Raw genomic sequence first — 26,270 nt, 5'->3', positions numbered from 1 at the left:
CCTAGCAGCAAATCAACACCAAGGCAATAGTGTGGGTTCTGACAGTAGCTTATATCATAACAACCCTCCTTCAAACCTGTCTGCATGATACTTTGGCAAAGGATTAAATCTTACGAGGTTTTCCATTCATATATGAACTACACTAACCAAATTTTACCTTAAAATGTCTAATTTACACATCCCATTTAGCCTAATCAGGTAATCAACAGAGGCTTAAATATCCCCCAGCAAAGACTTCAATATAACAAGGCATGTATGGACTTACAGCAAAAAAAAAAAAAAAAAAAAAAAAAAAAAACATAAATAAAGCAAAGATTCTTTTGATTTCTTGTTTAGTAAAGAATAGGCCAGTATTATTGACTGAACCAGGGATTTATTTACCTGTCTACTACAAGTAAGCCATTGAGACACAAAGATGAAAAAGATGGGCCCTGGGCCTCAAGGGACTTCCAGTGTGTAGTGGGTGGAGCTAGGCATGTAAATTAGTAAGGATAATACACTCTTACAGGTTCTATAACAGAAGTATGTTGATGATAAAATATTGACATAAAAAATGGAATGATCAATCCTAGGAGAATAAGAAAATTGTAAAGTCTTTAGAGAAGAGATGACTCTTCTAAAAAAGAATGCAGAAAATCAAGAGATTAATAACATCACCTAAAGCAAAATCACATATGCGGATTTTTGTTCTTCATTACTAAAGAGTGGCATCTATTTATAGATAACTAGGCTATAAATAAATTTGTAAATCTCCTCTCTTTTCAGAAACCTTCACTAGCCCCTAGGACAACTGAATATAATTTAGTTGTCATGCGATCAAGATAACATTTTTTCTTATTTATTGTATGCAAAGTTCCTATTCATAATTTAAGTAAATGTGTGTCTGTCCATATATATTTTTGTTAATTATCTGTTAACTTAGAGGTTCTTCTTTTTGGATATTCACAGCCACCGATTTCAAACCATTAATAGAGTAGTGATTTTGGAGAAAGTTATTTGGTAGCTTGAACTGAGAAAGCAAAGTTGTAGTTATTAGAGGTAATATCTCAAGTACTGGTATCCAATAAGAGTTGTAAGCTCCAAATGTGTACAACACAAAGGTATGTGGACTACACATTGTTCCCTTCAGTCACTCACTCCTGCAGAAAGCAAAAAATTTAGAGCACTAACTTACAATAATCCACTTATAAATAAACTGGACAAAGTCCACTTACAAATAAATTCAGTCCAGTCACTGAATTAAATTTGAAAATAAGATTTACAAACATTAATCAGGAAATAAGTTTTTCTTTCATAGGAAGGTGTCGACAAGTCTGGAAAGATGTGACATGGGGAAATGGTGTGAAAGGGTGGCATGATTTGTTAGTAGAGCAGAGAATGCCCTACCCTGAATTCAGCCTATTCCCAGGAGAAAATGTTAAAAAGATACTGTCTACAGGACAAAGTTCAGGTCCTGGAGGAAGCAGACAAGCTGTAGCATAAGCAATCATTTTTTCCAGTGAGCAGTGGAACAAACAGTAGAGACAGGCAATTCAGCTAACACTGGTGAAGTAAAGAAAGGAGTTTAGTGGGGATGTATCTACTTTGCCACAGGGAAGCAAAGGCAGCACTCTTGTGTACTCTTGTGTACTTTTTTTTTCTTTTCTTTTTGATAAGCTGATTTCAAAACACAAAAGGACAAGAGATTTGCTTAACCCTTGCTGTTTTCCAAAATTAACTCACTTTAAAGCTCAACCTTGGCAGGCACAGCGACTCACTAGGCTAATCCTTCACCCGTGATGCCGGCACCCCAGGTTGTAGTCCCGGTTGGGGCTCCGGATTCTGTCCGGGTTGCTCCTCTTCCAGTCCAGCTCTCTGCTGTGGCCCGGGAAGGCAGTGGAGGATGGCCCAGGTGCTTGGGCCCTGCACCCGCATGGGAGACCAGGAGGAAGCATCTGGCTCCTGGCTTCAGATCCGGTGCAGCGCGCCGGCCATGGCGGCCATTTGAGGGGTGAACCAACGGAAAGGAAGGCCTTTCTCTCTGTCTCTGTCTGTCTCTCTCTCTCTCACTGTCTAAATCTGCCTGTCCAAAAAAAAAAAAAAAAAAAAAAAAAAGTTCAACCTTGTCCAATGATGTTAATCAAAGACAAATTGACATTTGATAACCCCTGTCAAGAGCTAGTGCTCTTAGTTTGATGTTGAAATAAGTAAAAAAAAAAAAAAAAAAAAAAAAAAAAAAAAAAAACACTGTCTTCCAAGTGGCTTGCACTGATGTGAGTTTCTTAGGTAAGAGAAACATTAATACTCCGAGCCAGATCAGAATTCAGTATGAAGATTTGGGGCTAAGTATCAAATAAAAATATGCACTTTCCTAATGCTCTCTTCTATGCCTCTCTCTAGCAGTACAGAAGATAGGGAAGAGGGTCCGTAATCTCCCCTGGGAATCTAAGGACTAGGTAAGTCATTAGTCAACAACTGCTTTAGGTTCTCAGTCATCTACTTTTACATGGGAGACACACCTAACTATGATTTAAAAAAATCTAAATCTTAGACTTGGAGGTTAAGTCTTCAGGAGGGCTGGACTGTACAGAGAATTAAAATCTGCTCAATTCCCAGGCTAAAGCAATCTCATTAAAAGAAGAAAATCAAATTGCTTTCCCATATGAATGTTGCTGAGAATGGTAAATACCTCACTGCAGCCGAAGTATTTGCTTCCGTCTTGGGAGAAGCAGCAAGGAAATCTACTTTTTTTCTCTTGTTTTTGCTTCAGTCTCCAGGAGAGCAGAGACTTGGGCAGAAAGAGGCTGTAGACTGTCCCTGACCTATGCTCCCAGTATACTCATCCTTGTAGAGACAAGCACTTGTTTCAAAACAATACAAATAGTCTGTATAATGCTAATTCACCTTCCTTGGTTCAATGCAGGACTTTTCAGAAAGCATTTATTACCATGCTTCATCTGAAATAACATCATTTATTTGCAGAAAAACTACTGGATTAATGAAAGAGACTAAGGTAACATAGGTCTTAGCAGTGAAATTCATGTAACAAATTTTTCCATTTATAATAGTTTAGCAATTAAGATGTTATTATATTGTCTGAAACAAAAGAAATATTTTTGTTATATCCATTCCTAAAATCTACATAAGCCAAGTTCAAGGCCCATAATTGCTAAATTCAGTTTTCTATTAAAAAATAGCACAGAAAAATGAACATAGAAATGACAAAAATAAATCTTCTAAGCTGGAAATTGGCTTTATTACTGTTAAATCATATGAATAATTTCTAATTGATTTATATTGAGCAACAGTCTTATATTCCAGAACCATGTTCATCTATTTATCACAATATTCTATATGACACATGCAAACTAATACATTTTTGCATTAATATCTCCAGTCTTTTTCTAGTTGTGGTTCATAGATATTTAACATTCTTAAACTTAAGCATTTATAATTACACATTTTACATTTTACTTTAATTTTTAATACCAACAAGATTACTTAGCATAAGTAACTTTTTAACTATGTACTCTTTTCTCTCATTGCCATTAGCATATCAATCAAATTTGCATTATTCTGCTTTGCTCATTTTATTAAAAGAGAATTCAGGGCACAATTGACTTTTCATTTGTTTAACAAGTTAAGAAATATTTACCCTGACAGCCATTGCATTGTAGAGATTCATCTTCATAGTATAATACGCTACCTGTGAATCAAGAAAAAAAAAGATGGCATACATTTCAGTTACACAAAGACAGTGCAGCCTATTTTTACATATAAAAGATAAGAATCTTTATACATAATACATAATAAGAGTTCTAGGCTTAGAAAAATGAAATCAAACTTTGTATTGAAGAGATAGGCTTCCTAATACATAATGCAAGCTTAACCAGAAAAATCTATGGTAGTCAAACTAGGAGCTAATGGAGATATATGATCATAAAATGCTCTCCGCTGAGTTTGATAATCAATGGTGCTCTACTGAGAATAGAATAACAAAGCAGAAATATTCACAAGTGCTGGTGACACGTAGTATTGTATGATTTATTCACTGGGGTTCTTTTAGCCAAAACTCACAGAAACATAAAAGGAATTCATATTTCAAGACGTCTGGTTTAATGAAAAATTCAAAGAAATGCTGTCTTCAGTCGAAATCGTTCAAGGATATGGATGCAGTGATGGAGCAAAATTGAGCCTTCTAACCATCTATGCAAAATGTTATGTACTTAGCCGCCTCCTGAGTAATCCTTGTGAATTTTGTTTCATTTAATATTCATTTTAACACCATAAAATCATAAATACAATGATATCATCTTACAGCCGATCCCTTGATATAGTAAAGACTTCCTAATGTCTTGGCTTCTTTCTGGTAAAGACATACTTGTCAAAGTACAAATATTTGTTATAGTAAATTATTTTTAGCAATGTATCTTATTTCAACAACAATATTGCTTTAAATAAAGCTTTCACATCTGCTCTTTTAATTAAAATATAAAATTTACATAGCTCATAACAGTAAACAGTAACAGCAATGAAAAAATACTTTTTCAAGGTGATAAACATTATTCATATTTCCTCAAGCAAAATTCATTCAATTAATATAACTAGAGCCCAGGTAATAGATTTTAAGTTCCAGGTAATATCAGAGAAAAGCAACTTAACCCTTTCTAAAGGGATTCTCTGCACTGTGACAAACAGGGATGCATATCCAAGGGTTTCGCCGTAATTAGTGTTGCTTGAATTGTCGGGTCTGATCCAAAGCAAATTGTCTGTGGAGAGCAGCAGGGCTGGATTATTTATCAACAGTCTGAGCAATTAAGAAACAGTTGGCTGCAATATGTTATTTACAAATGAACACAATGATGTTACTTCATTTTAAATTCTCTTTCTTTGTAACAGCAAGCAAGGCATAAATCTTGGATTTGAGGTGACCTAAAATATTTACCATAGTATTATATTATATTTCAAGTCATATTGAAGCAGATGTTGGCATTAAATATTCTTTTTGAAGGAAATAAATATATTTGAATCAGAAAAAATAAAGGATTCTTATCTTTGCCATGTCATTGTTTAAAGGAGAGAGCATGTGTGGGCTTTTCAGCCTCAGACCTGTAGGAATTCTCGATTTTTGTTTACCAGCTGGGAGGTATTAAACAATTTACTTGAAGTTCCTCAGTCCTGATTTCTATCTTTACAAGGCAGAGCACAAGGCTTCATTGTTGTTGAGAAGATTAAAATGAGATAAGGTACTGAAGGTACTTGGGACATAGCTGAGAGTTATTATAAAAAGAGTTATCAGTGGTACTAACATATATTTTGTGGCTGTATGTATGTAATTTAACTATAATTTCAATTCCAAAAAGTATAAAAGGCTAAATTTTATTATAAAATGATGCGAAAGAGGATGCAAATATTGAGCCTAAGAATTCTAAATTCTGTAATGAAGAGGTGGAAAAGCACTTGGATTTCAGCATATCATTCTCAAATGAATAATTTTTATAGTATTACATTTATTCTCAAGCTCAGATGTTTTCAAAAGTATTAAGACATGTATGTGACACAAATAATTCATTTATGTGAGGTACCTAGAATAGTCAACTTCACACAAACAGAAAGTAGAAGGGTCATTAAAAGGGGCTACAGAAAGCAGTGAATTATTACCTAATGGTTACAGAGCTTCAGTTTGGGAATGATGGAAAAGTCCTGGAGATGGAAAGTCCTGGTGATGGATTCACAACAATGCGAGTGTACTTAAAGCCACTGAATAGTACACTTAGATGATAAAGGTAAAATTTAATGTTATGAATATTTTATCACAACTTTTAAAATACTAAAAAATGTGTGTATGAGTATGAACTATTAATTTATATAAGCAATCTAGGAGATACACATAGACACAAACATTTCATGAAATATCATCCATTCTTTCTTTCTCCACCCTAGGTGATAATGATAGTTGGTCATATTAATATTTGTCTTTTCAGTTATATGAATAGTTAAAATATAACATAAAAAAGCCCTTGTCCTTAAAATTATTTTCTAGAGTTCTGTGCTAAAAGGCTTTTTTCTTTCTATAGCATACAACTGAATAAACACAGAGTATTGTAGCTACTAAATGTTAGTAACAGATTCAAAAATAACAAGCTATTGTAATTTCTCAGGAACAAAATTCTTATTTTCTTTACTATCTATTAGTTTCATATTTCTTTATCAGCAAAGTACCAAGTCTACTTTAGAGGGAAGACTAAAGACCCAGGGTGCAAATCAAGCATAGGAGGAATAAACTATTTTATTCTAATGGAAACATGATGCTCAATTATAGAAGATTACCAAATGTTTACTCAATGAACTAAATGAGGAGAAAAAGAAAAGAAGCAGAGCAGAATAAAGAGAATTGATATCCTGCATTTACAACAGGTCAAGTAGGAAGAATTCCAGGGATCAAAAATACAACAGAATTTGATACTATCAACCATTTGTTAGTTGTATAGCCTTTTTCATAGCTTCTAGCTCAATTTTCAGAAGGCTTTTGGACATTTTCATGGAGAATATATTCCTGTTGGAAACATAATAGTCTAACTAGTTAATATTCACATGGACCTTTTGGACAGCGTTGCTATTCAGAAGAATTAGACTAGATTGGCTATATTTGTTACTTATAGTTGGTGTCCTTTCTGATTTGTTGATCACAAATTTTGATGACTGAGGACCTGGCCTGTTGAGATGGCAAAGTATTTTGAGTATTTTCTTGCTTTTAAGACAAACTTTTAAGTACTAAAAAAGCCACTATAAGTGGCTGTTTGTTTTCTATTTTACATTAAGAATTTGATTCTTATTTCTATCCAGCATTTTTAATAATTCTCTGGGCTTTATCAATTCTTCTTTTCCTATGACTAAAGTAGTTATAGTCTTCATAACTTCTTTATTTTTAATCAATTCTAAACAGCTTTGCTGAGTGAATTTGCGAAGTACTGCTTTTAGCAATTCCTTCTATAATTTTCAAAAATCATAGCTCTTTAATCATTTCCAATTGCTTTGGGTAAAGATACATAGGTTGAGCTAACTGATGTAACTAACACTTGAGTAAATACTAGGATCAGTAGGAGTGAGACAGAGATGAAGTTACAAGCTAGGCACATAACACTTAACCTTTTTATTTTTATAGTAGGGTAATGATTATTGATAAGAGTATATCATTTGATTTTCATTTTTTTTTTGTATTTTGGTTGTTTTTCTTCTATCTTGTGAATTACATTCTAGTAAACAATAGGTGAGAACCATTTTCTTACAGGTCAAATTGATAGTCAAAGTTCATGATATAATCTCAATATAAATAATTTTTCCAATTATCTATTACTACTCCCATCCCTTAAAACTCAGTGTTAGGGGCCTGAGGTTATGGTAGAGTAAGTCAAGCTGCTGTCTCATGTCAGATCCCTGGTGCATGTCCTGTCTGCTCCACTTCTGATTGATCCACCTCCCTGCTAATATGTATGGAAAGCAGTGGATGATGGCCCCATTGGCTGTGCCCCTGCTACCCAGGTGGTACACCAAGATGGAGTTCCAGGTTCCTGACTTTGGCCTGGCCCAGCTCCAACTGTGGTGATTATCTGAGGAGTAAACCAGTAAGTAAAAATCTCTCTCTTTTTTTTTTTTCCCCTCTCTCTAACACTCTGCCTTGCAAATTAATAAATCTTTTTAAAAAACTCAATTCCAACAAATTAGTGCATATTTTTCCCTTCTCCATTTCTATATTCATTTTACTTCTTTAGACTGAAAAGTCTCACCATTGCTTTCTAGCTATTCAAATCCTATCCCTCCTGTTTTTCTTGCAAGTATTTATAGGAGAAACTGAAACTACCTTTTCTCTCCTTCTGTAATCACCCCCAAGCAGCATAAGAAGCTATTAATCTGTATCCCTTTTTGGTGTTGTCATCCTTCCTTAGGCCTTTAGATCATACTATCCTCCTATCTTTCTTGCCCTTCCCAACCCGCTCCAATTATGTGGTATAAAGATTCTGACAACTAACTAAAGGTAATACTCTTCATCAGAACTGCTGCCCTTATCCTAAGACTTCATGAGAACAGCACATTCAATTATTTAACTCACAATTGCTTTCCTTTCTCAGTCCCCATGACCTCTATGTCAGTTTTGCCTTTTATTTTCATTGCATGCTCCAGACTTTGCCAACTAGAAATGTTCCACCTCCTGACTGCAAATTCCCCTCCTTATATCCTTGGTGGCTTAATTTCTATTGAAAGCTTTTTCTACCTAATTTAGACAGATCTAGTACAAGCACTCCTTTCCCTCAGTTTTAAGTTCCTTCTTTACATATTTTCAAACACAATATACAGTGGTTATAAAGTATTTTGTTACATGAATATGTCATAAGCTATTTAATCCTTCCTTTATTACTGAGCATTTTGATTGGAAATCAAGAAAAGATGAGCTTCAGGGAGGAAATGGTCCACTATTTCAAAAGAACATTCAAAGTCATACATATTTATTATAATTTTGAGTCTATTAACTTTATTTATTTGCAAGATTGGACAATACAAAGGAAATATCTGCATTAAAGTGATGACAACAGAACTTTAGAAGGCCATGCACATATGGATAACAGATCTGATCAGCCTGAGTCTTTGTTATTTTCCACACCACTGCCAGCCTCATTTCATAATTTTGAGTTTAATCATTAAAATGATTTATTATCAAGTAATCAGGAGTATTCATTGCATATGCTTTGCCTTGTTTGCTGGCAACCAAAAACAATATGGTCATTATCAACAGTTGATTTACAAATAATCTTTCTTTTTCCATAAAAATAAAAGAATTAAAAACCAATTAAGCTCTTTCTCCAAGTTACTAATAATTTTTCTTTGAAGCAAGTGAACCAAATCTAAACACATTTCATAACTATGATGAAGCATGTTAAAGCTTTAAATTAACATTAGTAACTCATTCTAGGATATCCTGCATTTGTTGTTTATTTAAAACGTTAGGATGCTAAAGGAAGAAAGTACATATGTTATAGTTTCTTTTCTTACACTAAAAGGTAAAGAATTTGCATTATCTAAATAACTAATTTTGAAGTCCTATAAAGAGAAATATCCAAAGAATTTGGCATTTTTCATCCGTACAAAAAATATTAATCTAATGAAGAAAACTAAAAATATGTACAGAAGCTACCATGTCAATCTCTCTTCTGTTTGTTTTTTCTTTTAAAAATTTATTTACTTATTTGAAAGCGACAGTTGCAGAAAGAGAGGGAAGGACAGAGAAAAGATCTTTCATCTAATGGTTTACTTCCGCAGAAGGCTACAATCTCCGGGTTTGGGCTAGGCTGAAACCAGGAGCCAGGAGCTTCTTCCAGGTCCCCCTAATGGGTGGCAGAGTCTCAAGCAGGTAGATGGACTGGAAATGGAGCAGCTGGGACTTGAACCAGGGCCCATATGGGATATTGATGTCACAGGCAGAGGCTTTTTCTGCTATATCACAATGCTGGCTCCAGTTTTAAAATTATTCACTGATATTGAATACTTTATTTTTTTTTTTACCAACCATAGTAAGAGCAGATTGCTGGGATTTATTATAACAACATACAATGAAATTTGATAGTAGATAAAATCTTCTGTCTTACTCAAAGCTACTAAAACTTCTTTTCAAGTTCTGAATGTGAAGTATTAAACTGGAAAGTCAAATATAATATTTTGAGTCTTCATTTTCAGTAATATAGTAAATAATTTTTCTGTCTTGAACAATAACATCTTTTAAAAACATAATTAACTTTATTAACTAAATTGTTCCACTATAAGCTATTGATACATCCAACAAAAATTTTAAATGAATTGCCTGTTAAGATAATTGTCATACAAGTTATTTACTAATGGATGTCAATTTAAAAGGATAATGTTGAAATATCTAGAACTAAAGTCATATACATTTATTTAATGAAATGTATTTGAATTCATCTTGTATTGTGAGACCCTTTATATTTTCCTGCTCTCAAACTATCAACATAAAAAATGGCATATTTGATATTAAATCAATGTAAATTGTTATGATAAAATATAAAGATAACAGCAAATTTAAAATTATACAAGCTATACTCTATAGTTTATATTGATAAATTTTCTCAGGGAACACTCAAAAAAGATGAATGAAAAATATCTACAGGGCTGGCGTACATGGCGCGGTAGGTTAATCCTCTGCCTACAGTGCTGGCATCCCATATGGGCGCCGGTTCTAGTCCCGGCTGCTCCTCTTCTAGTCCAGCTCTCTGCTATGGCCTGGGAAAACAGTGGAAGATGGCTCAAGTCCTTGGGCCCCTGCACCTGCATGGGAAGACCCAGAAGAAGCTCCCAGCTCCTGGCTTCAGATTGGCTCAGCTCCGGCCATTGCAGCCATTTGGGGAGTGAACCAGTGGACAGAAGACCTCTCTTTCTGCCTCTCCTTCTCACTGTCTGTAACTCTACCTCTCAAATAAATAAATAAAATCTTAAAAAGAATACTTCTACATTTTTCTAGTCTACAAGAATGATAACTTTTATTTCATCTTTTATGAAATAAGGTAGTGAGCGGTAAGGAGAGGTTAATACTACACAGGTTTAAAAGAGTAGAATGATTTGAGTGTCCAATGGGATAACCATTCACAGGAAAATTATTGCAGGAGTTCAGCATGGATGAAACGCATGTGCAATGAGCACACACACTAAGTGACACATAAATTCACTGTTAACAAAGAGAAGAATCAGAGCAAGTCCTCAACAATAGGAAAGTGTTTTCATGACTGTAAACCAACAGGCCAGGACTCCTATGATAGATAAATTTGTGTTATGTACTAGACACAGCAACATGAATATCAGCAGGAAGGCCTGAATGGAGGATGAAATGAAAAACAAGCCAAAACAACAGCCAAATAGGAAGCAAGAAAGAGTTAGACCATGAAGGAAGATGAGAATAACTCTATTCTTGCGGGTTAATGAGGCTGCAGTGGTGGAGAATGCGTGACACTTCAGGACTTGATGAGCTATTTTACATCACTGTGAGAACTATTTAAAACCTGGATAGAAATATTCTGTTCAGTACCATTTTGAGGAATGTTGTTTCTCTATTTGTTAGAAGTTTTATTTATTTGAGAGATAGAGAGAGAGAGCGCAACAGAATGACAGAGCTCTCATCAGCTGATTCACTCCCAAATAACTGTAATGGGCCAGGCTGTGCTGAGGCAGATGTCAGAAGCCAGGAATACAATCCAAGTGTCTCACATGGGTGGCTGGAACCCAATTACTTGATCCATCACTGCTCCATCCTAAGTTCCACACAGGGACTTACAACCTATACAAAACCCAAGTACTCCAATATGGGATGCAGGCTTTTTAACTATTAGGATAAATACCCACTCCTGGCTGTCTCTCTATAAATCCAGGGCTTCTATAAAGAGTTTTGTTTTTCACAGTCCTTTTTGTTTGAACTTTACCACAGTTGGACTATTGACAACCCCGAGTTTCTTACAAGTTTTCTTCCCTGGACTCTACAATATTTTGTCATTCGGCTTTCCTTTTTATTCTCTATTTTAATTCTCTTTTTTCATCCTAAGTCCTACCAAATGCATTATTCAAGCTTCAGTTCCTAGCGCTCTACTCTAAAATTCTGATATTCTTTTCTTTAGGTAGAATTTCCTATCAGTTTTTGATGATAGCTGTAGAAATCTTTGTCTCCAGTTTTGACCTAAGCTTTCACTCAATACTGTAGTTTAACAAATATTTGTTGAGTGATAATTATGATCCAGACAGTGCTGAGAGACAGCATCTTCTTACAAGATACCACCACATGGAGGTGTCCTAACATCATCACAAACTCAAAAAGCCCAAAGAATTTATTGTAAGCATCACTGAATACTCCATTCAGTATGTTTCTTATAAACATCTTTGATTTTGTTGTCACTGTAATTATAATAAGCTTTGAGATTACAAAACAACAAAGTTCACTTCTGACCCTCATTGAATGTGACCTAAGGTTTCACATGTCTCATCATCTTAACCCCAAGGCAGCAGGATCTGAGGTGTGCCATTTCTATGTACCAGGAAAAGAATAAGAAACCTTATTAAAGCTACTGCATGGGCATGGCATATGTCCCATTCTTCTCTCAAAACATGGTCATGTCCAAAATCAGTAGGATGGAAATTAATCATTCTTCTGTGAGGAAAAGGAGGAAAGATGAACCAGAATCTAACTAACTGAAACAGGCACGTATTGATACTAAACATCATTCATGCTTACCACAGCAAAACATCTTCCAACTCAGATCCCTGTTAGTCATTCATTTACCCAGTCAGTAAAAATTTCTGCAGGCCTTCGATATGAAATTCACTGATATATGGAAGACAATACATAAAACTATGACTGATATTCAGGAGCTCCCAAATGAATGAGACAGGTATAAATAAACAAATGTGCCAAAGTGGAACAATGTCCACATGACAAAGCATTAGGAAGTCACACCTAGTATCTATAGTCATTCTGAATTTTACTTTCCACTTCAGATCAGAAAAAGTTAATCATTAAATAAGGTATTGAAGGATAAGTAGAAACTCAGACCAATGGAGTCAGGAAAGAATGAAGAAGGATAATCTAGGCAGAGTGAACATTTTTAAAATGATGACAAATGACAAGACAAATGGTTTCACATGGCCAAAGCATATTTACACAGATGCAGCAAGAAGTGAGAATATATATGAAGCAATCATCATCTATGAAGGACCTGATAAGTTGAACGATGAGAACTTTATACTCCTTGTTACAGGAGAAGGACTGCAGGCATGGCAATAAAATGATATACTTTAGATTGGAACTGAGTCTTTGTGTTTTTTTAACATTTATTTATTTGAAAGGCAGAACAACAGAGGGAGGGAGACACACAACAGAGGAAGGGAGGGAGACACACAAGCACACACAGAGACAAAGGCAGAGACATAGGCCGAGAACGGATCTGCTTCACTCCCCAAATTGCTGCAACAGCTAGGGCTGGGCCAGGCTAAAGCCAGGAGCCAGGAGCTCCATTCAAGTCTCCCACAAGGGTGGCAGGGGCCCAATTATCTGGGCTATCATCTACTGCCACCCCTCCAACTCCCAGTTAGGTGAATTACTAGGCAATTGGATTGGAAGTAGAGCAACTGGGACTTCAACTCCACTCTGATGTGGGATATTGGCATCACAAGCTGCAGCTTCACTCATTGAATCATAACATTAGTCCCTCATCTAACTGAGACTTCAATGAGAAAAAAATGGAAATTATTTCATGACCAATAGAAGATTGGAGGTAAGAAGTAGGAGGTGGCAAGGAGACTAGAATGACTGCTGCTCAGGCTTACATTTCTGATTGAATTGGGGCACTGTTTAGGAACATAGAAAGAGAATATTTGGAGTGCCTGAGGGACACACAGAGAAGACAGGTAATAGTCAGCATGTGAATCCATACAGACCTGTATGGATTAGGAGCTCAGATCTTTGGGCACACCAATTAGTCCCCCTGATACTCCATTTCTTCAACTATGAAACGAAGGTAGGGATGGATTTGGCACACGGCAGCCTGCATCTCATTTCACAGCACCTGGTGCAAGTCCTGGCCAGCTCTAGATTCCTGCTTCCTAGTAAGACATATCCTGGGAAGTACGAGGTGATGGCCCAAGTACTAAGGTACCTGCCATTCACATGAGAGATGTGAAACAAGGTGTGAGCTCCTGGTTTCAGCCTGGTCTAGCCCTGGCTGTTGTGAGCAGTTGGAGTGAACTGGCAGATGTAAGATCTCAATATGTCTGTCTGTTTTTCTGTCTGTCTGTCAAATAAAGTGAAAAGAAACAAAAATTTTTCAAAATAAAATGAAAGAAGATACCATCTCCACTTTCCACCTTGACAGAAACACTGCTAGACAAATGTAAAAAATGCTTTTAAAAAAGAAATTCCTTTAAAATACAGAAAAAATATTTTATGAGAGTCATAATCAACTCTTTTCCACCCTTCAGATACTTTCCAAACACTTTGTGTCATCAAGATCAACAGCCTCAGTGTTTCTCAATATGACATGCTCATTCTCACTTTCAAAATGTCATGTTGTTACCCTTAAGGGTCAGTTCAAGGGTCATTTCTTTGACCTTTAGAACCTACATTAACTCTACATCTGAATACTTTTTATCTCTACCTGTGTGTATGTGCACATGGATACATATTCATGTGTTATTGGAGGGTGAAGTCCCTCTTAATTAATTTCTTTGTTAACTCAACTTATTAAGTAGATAATACACTTCCACTGTATCAAATTCTAAAGCTAGAATAATTTATAGTGAAGCTTTTTTCCATCCCTTTTCCTCAAATATTCAATTCTTTTCCCCCCAGGCAATTAATATCTTCAGGTTTGTTGTTTGTTTCCTTGATCCTTCCAAAGATCCTTTCAGAGACAAGCAAATTGAATCAGTGGCTTTCAGAACATGCACAGTGGCTCAAGTGACAATACGGGTAACAGGAAATGAATCTAAGCAGTAGGCGGTCATAATTCTCTACCCACCAAATAGCTTCATTGGGTGTATCTGTGTATCTGTTTAGTTTAAAAAGGATATCTGTTATTAAAGTTTTAAAATCACTGTACTATACCATTCATTTTTTTAAATTTTATTTAAGGGGTACAAATTTCATATGTACAGATGCAGGAACACTTCAGAACCCCCCCTTCCTCCTGCTTCCACTCCCACCCTTCATCTCCCTCTCCTATTTCCACTCTTAATTTTTACTAAGATCTATTTTCAGTTTACAGTTTTTAAAGAATCATTCATTCTGAAAGGCAGAGTTACAGAGAGGCAGAGAGAGAGAGAATCTTCCATCTGCTGGTTCACTCCCCAATTGGCTGCCAGGGCCAGCACCGTGCTGATCCAAAGCCAGGAGGCAGGAACTTCTTTCAGATCACCCACATGGGTGCAGGAGCCCAAGGACTTGGGCCATCTTCTACTGCTCTCCCAGGTCTTAGCAGAGAGCTGAATCTAAATTGGAGTAGCCAAAACTCGAACCAGTGACCATTAGGGATGCTGGAACTGCAGGCGACAGCCTCACCTGCTACGTCAGAGAGCTGGGCCCTTATTTTACTTTTATGTTCACAGGGACAAATACCACTTGTTCTCCTTGATAGGTGACAACTAACTGAGCACCAAAAAGGAAACCTGTTAAAGTGAAATGAACACTATGAGAAACGGTGACTTGATCAGCCCTTGCCCTGACTGTTGACGAGCAACTTGATATGTTATCCCTCTTGGTATTTTTTTTCTTTGTTCTACTTAATACTTTTGGTTGAATACTGTAATCAATACACAATTCTTCTTAAGTGCTGAAACTTAACTGAAAAATGATCGCTGTTAAATATAAGAGTGGGCATAAGAGAGGGAAGAGGTGTGCAATTCGGGACATGCTCAAGCTGACTTACCTCAAACGGTAGAGTTAGAAACATACCAGGGGATTCCAATTCAATCCCATCAAGGTGGCATGTACCAATGCCACCTCACTAGTCCCAGTGATCAATTTCTGTTCACAATTGATCATAATGATAGGACTAAGAACCAAAGGGATCACATAAACAAGAATAGTGTCTGCAAATACTAGCTGATAGAATCAAAAAGGGAGAGAATGATCCAACATGGGAAGTGAGATACACAGCAGACCCATAGAATGGCAGATGTCCTAAACAGCACTCTGGCCTCAGAATCAGCCCTTAAGGCATGCGGATCCGGCTGAAAAGCCCATGAGAGTATTTCAGGCATGGAAAGCCAAGACACTCTGGGGGGGAATAAAAAACCTAAATGGAAGATCTCCACGAGTGAGATCCCAGTGGAAAGAACGGGTCATCAAAGAAGGAGGTACCTTTCTCTGAAGGGAGGAGAGAACTTCCACTTTGACCATGGCCTTGTCTAAAAATTATCAGAGTCAGTGAACTCAGGGGGCTTCCATAGCCTTGGCAGCTCATGACAAGAGCCTAGGGTGATTACTGAGGCCATAAACAAGAGTGTCAATTTGTTAAGTCAACAACAGGAGTCACTGTGCACTTACTCCTCATGTAGGATCTTTGTCCTTAGTGTACTGTACATTGAGATTTAATGCTATAACTAGTACTCAAACAGTATTTTTCACTTTATGTTTCTGTGTGGGAGCAAACTGTTGAAATCTTTACTTAATGTATGCTAAAATGATCTTCTGTATATAAAGAGAAATGAAAATGAATCTTGATGTGAATGGAAGTAGAGAGGGAGTGGGAAAGGGGAGGGTTGCGGGTGGGAGGGACGTTATGGGGGGGGGGGGATGCCATTGTAATCCATAAGCTGTACTTTGGAAATCTATATTCATTAAATAAAAGTTAAAAAAAAAAAAGAGTATGGTGGGAATCCAACTTGCAGCCCTGTAGGGGATAGTGTATGCCAAACTAGAGGAAAAAAAGGGGGGCACATTTCTCTCTTCCTGACCACCCTGAACCAGTATCCTGCAATAAGGCAAGAGAGGGAGGGCATCATTTTGGACATACATAACAGCTATGCCAGCTCATGTCTGCACACCCAACTACCAGCCAAGCAGAGAGACCTGAGTCTGGCTGGAAGAACTGACAGGGTGATGGGTGCCCATGACTGTGGGAAGCTTGTGTGCTGGGACTATGAAAACACTGTGGCTGCATGGGAGGGTGCGTGGTGTGGGTGGGACTTTGGGCAGGCACTGTGGGCAGCTCCTCATGCTCGGGGCTCCATGAATCCCTGGTGAGGGTTATAATGTGGAATCCATGCTCACACCAAGGATACACAGATCCTTCATGTGGTTACTGGGGCAGTGTGGGCAAATATTATAACCACTGTGCCTAGTGCCCAGGCACTGGTATCCTTTGAAGACAGTGTGAGACTATGCCAACAGAGCAGAACAAACCTCCCCTTTGCTAAAAAAAAAAAAAAAAAAAACGAGAGAGAGAGAGAGAGAGATTTACCACCCCAACCTGGATGTCACCTTGGACACTCCCTATACCCTGGAGCACTGAATAGAGCTCCCTGGCCACACATACCACATGCCTCTGGGTATTCACTGAAAAAGCAGACAATCCACTAAGCCAAAGATGCACAGTCCAAAGACAAAAGCAATTACAGGGAAAAAAACAAAACAAAAAAGAATCCAACAAGTATCTCTACAAATGCTGAAAATAAATGAAACAATTCAAGAAACAAGAATAAGGAAGATAACATGACACCTCTAAAAGAACACAACACCTCAATAATATAGTGTGAAGATGAAGATATTGAAGAAATTCAAAAAATGGATTTCAAAAAAAGATCATTGGCTTACTTAGAAGTAATCAGAAGCAAATGCATGAAATAATGAAATCTGTATATGACATGAAACAAAATTTCAAACATGAAATTGAGATTTTAAAGAGAAATCAAAATGAAATATTGGAAATGAAGAATTCAATAGAACAAATAAAGAATGCAGTAGAAAGCCTTAACAACAGACTCACTGAAGCAAAGGAAAGAATATACAAGTTAGAAGACAAATCTTGGGAGATTATACATTCAGACCTAAAACAAGAAGACATTAGAAAACTAAAAAACACTGTTGGAGATCTACAGGATACTATCAAACAACACAACATACAGGTCTTAGGAGTTCCTGAAGGTGTGGAAAGAGAGAAAGGAATAGAAGTCCTTTTTTAGGGAAATAATTACAAAAAACTTCCATAATTTGAAGAAAGAAAGAGACATTCAAGTATAGGAAGCACATGGAACTAATAGACATGACCAGAAAAGAACTTCACCACAACACATTGTAGTCAAACTCTCTACAGTAAAAAATAAACAAAAGATTCTAAAATGTGCAGGAGAGAAATGTCAGATTACTTTCAGAGGATCTCCAAAGAGACTCACAGCATATTTCTTATCAGAACCCCTATAAGCTATAAGAGAATGACAAGATATATTCTAAGTCTTAAGAGAAAGAAATTATCAACCCAGAATAATGTAGTTTGCAATGATCTCAGTTATGAATGAAGGTGAAATAACAACCTTCCGTAACAAACAGAAATTGAAAGAATTTGTCACCACTTGTCCAGACTTAGAAAAGATGATTAAGGATGTGCTATACATAGAAACACAGACACATGGTCATCACTTTGAAAGAAGGTAAAGCAGAAAATATCCCAGTAAAAGTACAAAGGATATCAACAGTAAACAATAGGAATATTTATGGAAAAATGTCAGGGCAAAGTTATTACTTATCAATAGTCACCTTGAATACAAATAACCTCGAAATCTCCAGTTAAAAGACAAAGACTGACTGAATGGATTAAAAAACAAAACCCATCTATTTGTTGCCTAAAAGAGGCACATCTCACCAACAAAGATACCTGCAGACTGAAAGTGAAATGATGGAAAATGTTATTCTATGTGAGCAGAAACCAAAAAAGATCTGGTGTAGCCATCCTATTAGCAGACAAAATAGACTTAAACACAAAAACTGTTAAAAGAGAAAGAGAAGGGCACTATGTAATGATTAAGTGATCAATTTAACAGGATAATGTAACTATTATAAATGTATATGCACCTAATTACAGGGCACCTGGCTATTTAAAAGAAAAGGGTTTTTTGTTTTGTTTTTAAAGATTTATTTATTCATTTGAAAGGCAGAGTTACAAAGAGGCAGAGAGAGGCAGAGAGGTCTTCCATCTGCTAGTTCACTCCCCAGATAGCTGTAACAGCTGAAGCTGTGCCAATCCAAAGTCAGGAGCCAGGAGCTTATTCTGGGTCTTCCACATGAGTGCAGGGGCCCAAGGACTTGGTCCATCTGCTACTACTTTCTCAGGCCATGGCCGAGAGATGGATTGGAAATGGGGCAATTGGGACTTGAACCAGCACCCCATGTGGGTGGCTGACACTGCAGGCAGTGGCTTTACCCATTATGCCACAGCACCAACCCCTAAAAGAAATGTTAATGGGTCTAAAGGGAGAAATAAACTCCAACACAATAGTAATGGAGGATTTCAATACCTCACTTTCAGCTACCAGAAAGTAAATCAGCAAAGAAACAATAGAGTTAATTGACACTATATACCAAATGGACCTAACAGATATCTACAGAACTTTCCATCCTACAGTCACAGAATACACCTTATTATCATTAGCACATGAAACTTTCACTAGGATTGATTGCATGCTAGGTCATAAAACAAGTAGCAGCAAATTCCAAAATATCAGAATCATACCATACATCCTCTGCGACCACAATGTAATTAATCTGCAAATCAACAACTAAAGAATCTCTAGAACATATGCAAATACATGGAGACCAAACAACATATTCCTGAATGAACAATGGGTCATTGATGAAATCAAAACAAAACTCAAAATATTTCAGGAAATAAATGAAGATGACAATACAACATATCAAAACTATTGAGTACAGCAAAAGCAGTGTTAACAGGAAAGTTTATAGAAATTTGTGCCTATATCAAGAAATTGGACAGGCACCACATAAATGGCCTATCAGTGTATCTCAAGGATCTAGAAAAGCAACAGCATACCAAACCAAAAACTAGTAGGAGAAAGAAATAATTAACATCAGAGAAGAAATAAACAAAAAAACTGTACAAAAATCAGCAAAATGAAGAGCTGGGGCCAGCGCTGTGGAGCAGCAGGTTAAAGCCCTGGCCTGAAGCACCGGCATCCCATATGGGTGCCTTTTCAAGTCCCGGCTGCTCCTCTTCTAATCCAGCTCTCTGCTATGGCCTGGAATAGCAGTAGAAGATGGCTCAAGTGCTTGGGTCCCTGCACCCACGTGGGAGATCCAGAAGAAGATCTTGGATCCTGGCTTTAGATTGGTGCAGCTCCAGCCATTGAGGCCAGTTGGGGAGTGAACCATCAGATGGAAGCTCTCTCTCTGTTTCTCTGCTTCTCTGTAACTCTGCCTTTCAAATAAATAAATAAATAAATAAATAAATTAACACATCTTTGACCCAACATACCAAAAAAAGAAGAGAGAAGAACCAAATCAATAAAATTAGAGATGAAAAAGGAAATTAACAACAGACAAAACAGAAATAAAGAGTATCATCAGAAATTACTACAAAGAGTATATGCCAACAAACCTGGAAACCTAGAAGAAATGGACAGATTTCTGGACACATAAAACCTACCTAAACTGAGCCATGAAGACAGAGAAAACATAAAAAGACCAATAACCAAGAGAGAAATTAAATCAGTAATAAAGACCCTTCTAACAAAGAAAAGCCATGGAATGGATGGTTTCACTGCTGAATTCTATCAGACAATTAAAGAAGAACTAACTCCAATTCTTTTCAAGCTGTTCTATACAATTGAAAGGGAGAGAATCCCCCAAAATTCTTTCTATGAAGCCAGCATCACCTTAATTCCTAAACCTGAAAAAGATATAACAGAAAAAGGAAAAACAGACCAATTTCCCTGAGGAACATAAATGCAAAAATCCTCAACAAAATACTAGCCAATCAAAATTCAACAACATATCAGAGAGATCATTCACCAGAACCAAGTGGGATTTATCCCTGTTATGTGGAGATGGTTCAACATTTGCAGTCAATCAACGTGATACCACACATTAACAAATTGAATAACAAAAACCATGTGAATATCTCAATTATTGCAGAGAAAGCATTTGATAAAATACCACATTGTTTCATGGTGAAAATTCTAAGCAAATTGGGTATAGAAGGAACATTCCTCTACACAATCAGAGAAATTTATGACAAACCCACAGCAGGCATCCTATTGAATGGGGAAAAGTAGGAAGCATTCCCACTGAAATCCAGAACCAGAAAAAGTTGCCCATTATTGCCATTGCTATTCAATATAGTCTTGAAATTTTTAGCCAGAGGCATTAGGCAAAAAACAGAAATCAAATAGATACAAATTGGGAAGGAGGAAGTCAAACTATCCCTATTTGCAGATGAAATGATTATGACACCATGTGAAAGACTCAAAAGAAGATCCTAGCCTCAGCCCAGCCAAGCTCCAGTAATTGTGGCCATTTGGGGAGTGAGTCAGTGCACAGAAGCACTCTTTCTCTGTATCTCCCTTTCTCTCTGTAACTCTGACTTTCAAATAAATAAATTTTTTTAAAAAACAAACAAACTCTAGGGGCTGGTGCTGTGGTAGAGTGGATAACCTGTGGTATTGACAGCCTATCATATGGTTGCCAGTTCAAGTCCTAGCTCCTCCTCCTCCAATCCAGTTCCTTACTTTGGCCTGGGAAAGCAAGAGAAGACAGCCCAAGTGCTTGGGCCCCTGCAACTGCATTGGAGACCTGGAAGAAGTTCATAGCCTCTGGCTTCAAATCCATGCAGCTCTGGCCATTGCAGACATTTGGGAAATGAACCACTGTATGGAATACCTGTCTGTCACATTTGTATCTTTGCATCAAATGATTCATAATAATTATCTAAATAGAGAGAGAAAAATTAAAAAATATATATATAAGAAAAAAATAATGAAGCATATTTCTTCACATGGGTGAAGAAATCTGAGTAATGAATATATGAAGAATTGTTTATTGTTTTAGTTTTTCTGTAAACCTGAAATTATTTCAAAATTTAAAAGTTCCTTTTAAAGAGGCCTGAAATGTCAATAGAAATACAATGAACAAGAAAACCCCACAGAAAACTGTATGTCAAAATTGGAAACAATGGGAGGAAAAAAGGCAGCAAGAAACAAAATACTTCAATCTAGAAAATAGTACTAAGAAGGCATAAAAATTTGATGCACATAAGCAGCAGTGATATTTATTTTCCAATATTTGTAGGAAAAAATAAGTTCAAGTATGAAATAAGATTCTCTACTAAGCCAGTACAATTAAATTCAGATCCATATGGAATATATACAGTACCCAGTGAATTTCTATATGCAGGGATACATTAAAAGTTAGCAGAAAAAATGAAATAAAAGTTTAAGGCCAGCAGTGTGGCACAACAGATTAAACTTCTTGTGAGGCTGGTATCCCATATGAGCACCAGTTCAAGTCCCAGTTGCTCTACTTCCAATCCAGCTCCCTGTTAATGTGCCTGGGAAAGCAATGAAAAATTGCCCAAATGCTTGGGTCCTTGCCATTCACGTGGTAGACCCAGATGGAGTTGGTTCCAGTCTCCTGGCTTTGGCCTGGCCCAGCCTCACTGTTGCAGCCATTTGGGGAGTGAACCAACAGATAAAAATTTCTCTCTCTCTCTATTTATTTTGATAAAAAAAATTTGAAACCTAGACATGCTTTTTATAATATACATTTTACATAAACTCATTGAAAACCTCTCACATACATGAATTTCAAAATTATCACACCAAAATAAATTTCTTCCAACTAATTTTCCATCAACATTTTGAAATACCCTTATCTATTAATAAATAAACAATATGGGTCATTTGTATATACTCCAGATAAAAGGTAGTTACCAAAATCCCCAAAACTTTAACTTGAGAAATATCAGAAGAAAATCTCTTCTTAAACATTCGATAATATGACGTTTATTAACATTATTATTTTTATAAAGTTTTTAAGTATGACTTCATCTCATTTTATTAATGCTCTCTCCACGTCAGCAGTTGTCAGAGATGTTTTAAAAGTTTTGTTCCTATAACCACCCACATCTTAATTACATCAATTTTAGTATATACACAACAGAGAGACATAGCCAATGAAAAGGACAAATTATCTTGAAGTTGACCTTTAGTATTCTAAAATGCCAAGCTCTAGATTTGAGGAGTATATGTTAAATAGCAGTTTAGATGGACTGTAGTATCTAGGTTTAAATCCTGAAAAGCTGCTTTTTCTCTTCAATATTCTTTTCTTTTTAAAACATATTTAAAAATACGTATCTTTGATTTTACTTACTTGCCTCCTTCATATATCTACAGTCAATAACTCTAAGAAAGGTGGGCTTCAAACTTGATGGAGTTTTCCAAACCTTTATATAAATGTTTTATGCAAATATATGTGTACACACACACATATAATGAAATCTTCATAGGGTTTGCTTCAGTGACATACACATAAAATGGAGCAGATAGGATTTGAAAATTTCTCTCATAACACTCCAAGAAAACTGTTTCAACATTCTGGGAATAATAACAACAGCATTGCTAATGAAATAGTAACCATTTTTGAGCACCTATTATGGCTCTATCATAGTTCTGGAGATTTCAAATACAGTATTTCACTTAATTTTCACAAAAATTTATAAAATATTCTTAACCTCATTTGAAAGGCAAGGGACATAAGCAAGGCCCACATAGGCTAACAAATATTCCCAAAGTCAGCCAACTTTCATCATCATGTCTAAAACCAAGCTATTTCTATTGTTTACCAAGAGTTAAAAGTTGAGTAGAAGACTCAGAAATTATTCAAATAAAATGTTGTCTGGCACCTATCAGATACTCTGTAAATATTAGTGTTAGTTAAACACTGCTTTCCAATTTCACCTTTCCACAATCATAAGCAGAAACAGAAATAGATGCATTTTAAAGAGTTACTTTGCAAAATCCTATTTTAACCAAAATCAAGTCAAGAAAGGGGAAGCAAAGTAAGACCATGCTATATTTAACTGATGACTGATCTGTTTCAGTTTTCAGATTCTGCCTGATTAGGGTATCACAGTGTAGTAGAAATAACATTGGCATTCTTTCTTCTACTCATTTATATAAATGTAAACTAAAAATTTATTATGTGCTAGGCACCATGCTAGGCAAAAGCAACAATAATAGATAGTTTCTGCTTTCATGGAAATTAAGCCGGATGTGGGCAATTATCAGACAATTTACACCAAATGTGAAAAACTCTATAACAAAGGTAAGGTTGCTATGCATACTAATTATGTCACTATGTATTCATAGATAATGTTAACCCAGTGTTTCCTTACCTGCCAAATAGGTCTTAACTTTTTTGTTTGGTTTTTATTTTTATTGTTACTTTTAAATATTTATTTTATTTATTTAAAAGGGTGGAGGGGATAGAGAGATATATCTTCCGTCTGGTAGTTTACTCCCTAAAGGGCTGCAAATGCCCAGGAAAGGGCCAGGCTGAAGCCAGGGACATGGAATTCCATCTGGGTCCTCTACTGTGGGTATTACCTTTTAGTAGGCATAATGATATACAAATAAATAATCTGCACAAAAAGTCTGGCAAGTATCAGGTGTTTAATAAACAATAGCTTCATAAAACCTTTTGTTGCTTTCCAATAGTATTTGGAATACATTAGTTTATATCTATTTATATATGTACCTTTCTATAAAAATCCATTTGGAATTATCATTTACTGATTTATTCAAATCTTATTTATACCTTAAAAAAATTCAGTAGAAAGTTCTGAAGATATTACAAAAAAGGCCTAGTGTTTACCTCTACCAACTGAGCATCCCTTTGGGGATATTTATTGACTATGCAACGGATGAAGCCATTCATGTAAAATGTTGGTTACTGAAAAATGAACTAGCTCTGATGCCTATACTATCAAAGTAAATCTAGCAGATACAGATCTAGAAAACATAAATTATCTAGAAAATACCCATAATCATAAATAAAAGTCTAAATATATACACATTATGAATATATTAACAAAATTAAAATTTCTGGTATAGTTTGGGTACAAATAAATAAGTAGATTCTTCATGGAAAAATCAGGAAAGGCTTCTCTGAAGAGGTTTCATACCAAAAGTTATGCTTAATTTTGTCCTTATGTAAATGCTTATTATTAATAATTCCAAACTACATATAAATACAACCTAAGTAAATAACTACAGCATACTATATAAATCAAATGCTAACATACATATATTTAAATTTTATATTTACCTTCACAACTAGTTGATACATTTTTCTGCCTAAGAAACCTCTCCACCATTTTTGAATAATTATTGCTATTTTGTGTAAATGCCTAGGAATAAAAAAAAGCTTATTAGAATGCTTTCATTGAATCAAGAATGTCTCTTAAATCTTATATCTTAGAATATATTCGCCTATAATCCAAGAGACCAAATTCAAAGCCATGTTTATGTATACTTCTAAAGAACAGAAAAAGTTATTCTGGAATACAGTTAATAATTTTGAGAAGTAGGAAAAAAGACATAGATAACTTCATTATTTTGCGCTTGTGATTAAACTACATTTTAATTTCAATTGCTCATTAATAGTCTTTAAAATACTTTTAAATTTTAAAATTATCACACAGAGCATAGTGACATGTTCAGAAGTAAGGTCCTATCAATACAAAGTATTGTAAATAATTAGAAATATTTAAAAGCAAACATGGAATGCTCCACAAATTTGTATGTCATGATTGTGCAGGGGCCAGGCTTACTTTCTATCATTCCAATTTGCATATATGTGCTGCCTAAGCAGGCACTAGAAATAATTCTTTACATCAAGAGACAGTTCCCTCAATATTCATTTTTTTTAATCCCCACATCTATATAAGCCAAAAACAGAATGAATGAATTTTAAAAAAGAAAGATGTTGCTTTTATGGTTATGCTTCCAGTTTCCACAGTGGTCAAAAGAGAAGCCTCTTGTAAAGTTGTATGTTTGGGTCTTTCTAGACAGTATAAGGAAGTATTTTAAAGTATAATTCCCACTCTACTCTCTTTTTTTTTTTCCAGAATTGAAGGGAAACTTGGGAACATTTGGGTACTTAAGAAAAAGTGGTGGTGGTGGAGCAGGTGCTGTGGCGTAGTGGGTTAAGCTGCTGCCTCCAATGCCAGCACCCCATATGGGCACTGGTTCGAGACTTGGCTGCTCCACTTCCAATCCAGCTCTCTGCTATGCCCTGGGAAAGGCCAACTGGGGAGTGAACCAGTGGATGGAAGACCTCTCTCTCTTTCTCTCTGCCTCTCCTTCTCTTTATGTGTAACACTGACTTTCAAATAAATAAATAAATCTTAAAAAAAAAAAGAAAAAGTGGGAGCTAATCCTCCGCCTTGCAGCGCCAGCACACCGGGTTCTAGTGCCGGTCGGGGCGCCGGATTCTGTCCCGGTTACCCCTCTTCCAGGCCAGCTCTCTGCTGTGGCCAGGGGGTGCAGTGGAGGATGGCCCAAGTCCTTGGGCCCTGCGCCCCATGGGAGACCAGGATAAGCACCTGGCTCCTGGCTTTGGATCAGCGTGGTGCTCTGGCCGCAGTGCGCTGGCCGCGGCGGCCATTGGAGGGTGAACCAATGGCAAAGGAAAACCTTTCTCTCTGTCTCTCTCTCACTGTCTACTCTGCCTGTCAAAA

General features: G+C 36.3%; 1 protein-coding gene and 1 non-coding gene across 2 annotated transcripts in view; both read right to left on the bottom strand.

The window, feature by feature from the left end:
• The window catches only part of SPATA17 (spermatogenesis associated 17), a 293,216-nt gene that overhangs the window by 250,353 nt on the left and 16,593 nt on the right, over positions 1–26,270 (bottom strand). The window contains exons 3-4 of the mRNA XM_002717401.5: positions 24,857–24,938; positions 3,635–3,685 (exon numbers count right to left, since the gene is read on the bottom strand). Of these exons, the coding sequence (XP_002717447.2) occupies positions 3,635–3,685; positions 24,857–24,938 (133 nt within the window). The remainder of the gene's footprint in view (positions 1–3,634; positions 3,686–24,856; positions 24,939–26,270) is intronic.
• LOC127483619 (U6 spliceosomal RNA) lies at positions 25,304–25,406 on the bottom strand. Its single transcript, XR_007910058.1, has one exon. It is a non-coding gene; the product is annotated as a U6 spliceosomal RNA (small nuclear RNA).

Source organism: Oryctolagus cuniculus, chromosome 13, assembly GCF_964237555.1.
Source record: "Oryctolagus cuniculus chromosome 13, mOryCun1.1, whole genome shotgun sequence".
Taxonomy (NCBI): Eukaryota; Metazoa; Chordata; class Mammalia; order Lagomorpha; family Leporidae; genus Oryctolagus; species Oryctolagus cuniculus.
Note: the sequence above shows the minus strand (reverse complement) of the source record. Positions and strands in the feature narration are given on the sequence as shown.